The following is a 1,176-nucleotide window of genomic DNA, read 5'->3' as shown; positions in this document are numbered from 1 at the left end:
TGTGGAGCCCTAACCCCTGAACTGCCAGGGAATTCCACCTCTTAATTATTGATAGATCATTGGATGTAATTATTAAAACTTCAGCAATAAGATTAAGATAGAATGTGTAGGATACCACAAAAGAGGAACAGAAAAAAATTTTTGTATAAACAATATTTTATCATTCTTCTGTCTCCAGTAGTTCTGTAGTGGCTCTATAGAAACCTACTTTTTATTGTGTAATATGTATCAAGTATAATAAACTAATAATATCCCAATATTTGAACTTCCCATTGTAACTTTTATTTTGCCACCGCACATGTAGTATGGATTTTGAGGAGAGTGAACTGTGTTCTTCGGGATATTGAATTACCATGATGCATTTTTTAAGTTCACTTTTCAAGTAATCATTTGATTAAGCTGAGTACAGGCTTCTTCAGGCAAACTTTAGAAGCCAGAACATTCAGATAGGAATTTCTTAAAGTTTAAAGACAGCCTTATTGAATCATGGATTCATCCCTGGGGCAATGGCAATTTTAACTTGATAGGGCAATTCGTTTTGTAAATGAGGTTATAATATCCTTGAAAATATTTCAGTTTTCATTTGTTTTCCTATGCTGTCTTTTTTTTTTTAGGGTATGTATATTAAATCAACATATGATGGCCTCCATGTAATTACTGGAACTACAGAAAATGTAAGTATTCTAACATTTCAAATTTTGGAGTATGTTTTTTCTTTTATTGTTAACTGACTTATGGCACTTACATAATTCCGGTTGACTTTTGAGGAAATAAACAGATTAAAATATACAACTAAAAAGACATATTGAGTTAGTAAGCACTGATTTGGGGAGAATTTCAGTCATTTTTTTTGGTTGAGAATAGCTATTTATCTGAAGTAAATCAGATGTTTTGTGTTCAAAGCCAGAGATTTGTTAAGTATTTTCTGATTCATGACAAGTTATTGTGACATCTAAAAGAATCCACCTCCATCTGACAAATAGTGTAGTTTTATTAGGAAACTTAAATTGTGTAAGAAAGAAACATCAGATAAGTCAGGTTTCCTGAATACTTGAAGTATAATTGAACTTTATTCAGTGAAGGGGTAGCATGGTATAGATCAGCCCGTTTTCACAGTGAAGTCCATCCCTGGACCAGCAGCATCAGCTTCCTTTGGGACTGTCCCACCCCAGACCT

At 33.2% G+C, this 1,176-nt stretch overlaps 1 protein-coding gene across 1 annotated transcript in view; it reads left to right on the top strand.

The window, feature by feature from the left end:
* Positions 1–614: 614 nt before the first annotated feature.
* LOC104997592 (connector enhancer of kinase suppressor of ras 2-like) overlaps positions 615–1,176 on the top strand; it is a gene marked incomplete at its 5' end in the record, with an annotated part of 32,605 nt that continues 32,043 nt past the window's right edge. The window contains one exon of the mRNA XM_010852434.1: positions 615–674. Within this exon, the coding sequence (XP_010850736.1) occupies positions 615–674 (60 nt within the window). The remainder of the gene's footprint in view (positions 675–1,176) is intronic.

The sequence above is a fragment of the Bison bison genome, unplaced genomic scaffold, assembly GCF_000754665.1.
Source record: "Bison bison bison isolate TAMUID 2011002044 unplaced genomic scaffold, Bison_UMD1.0 scf7180017852160, whole genome shotgun sequence".
Lineage (NCBI taxonomy): Eukaryota > Metazoa > Chordata > Mammalia > Artiodactyla > Bovidae > Bison > Bison bison.
The sequence above is the reverse complement of the archived record's forward strand: the minus strand, read 5'-3'. Positions and strand labels throughout refer to the sequence as shown.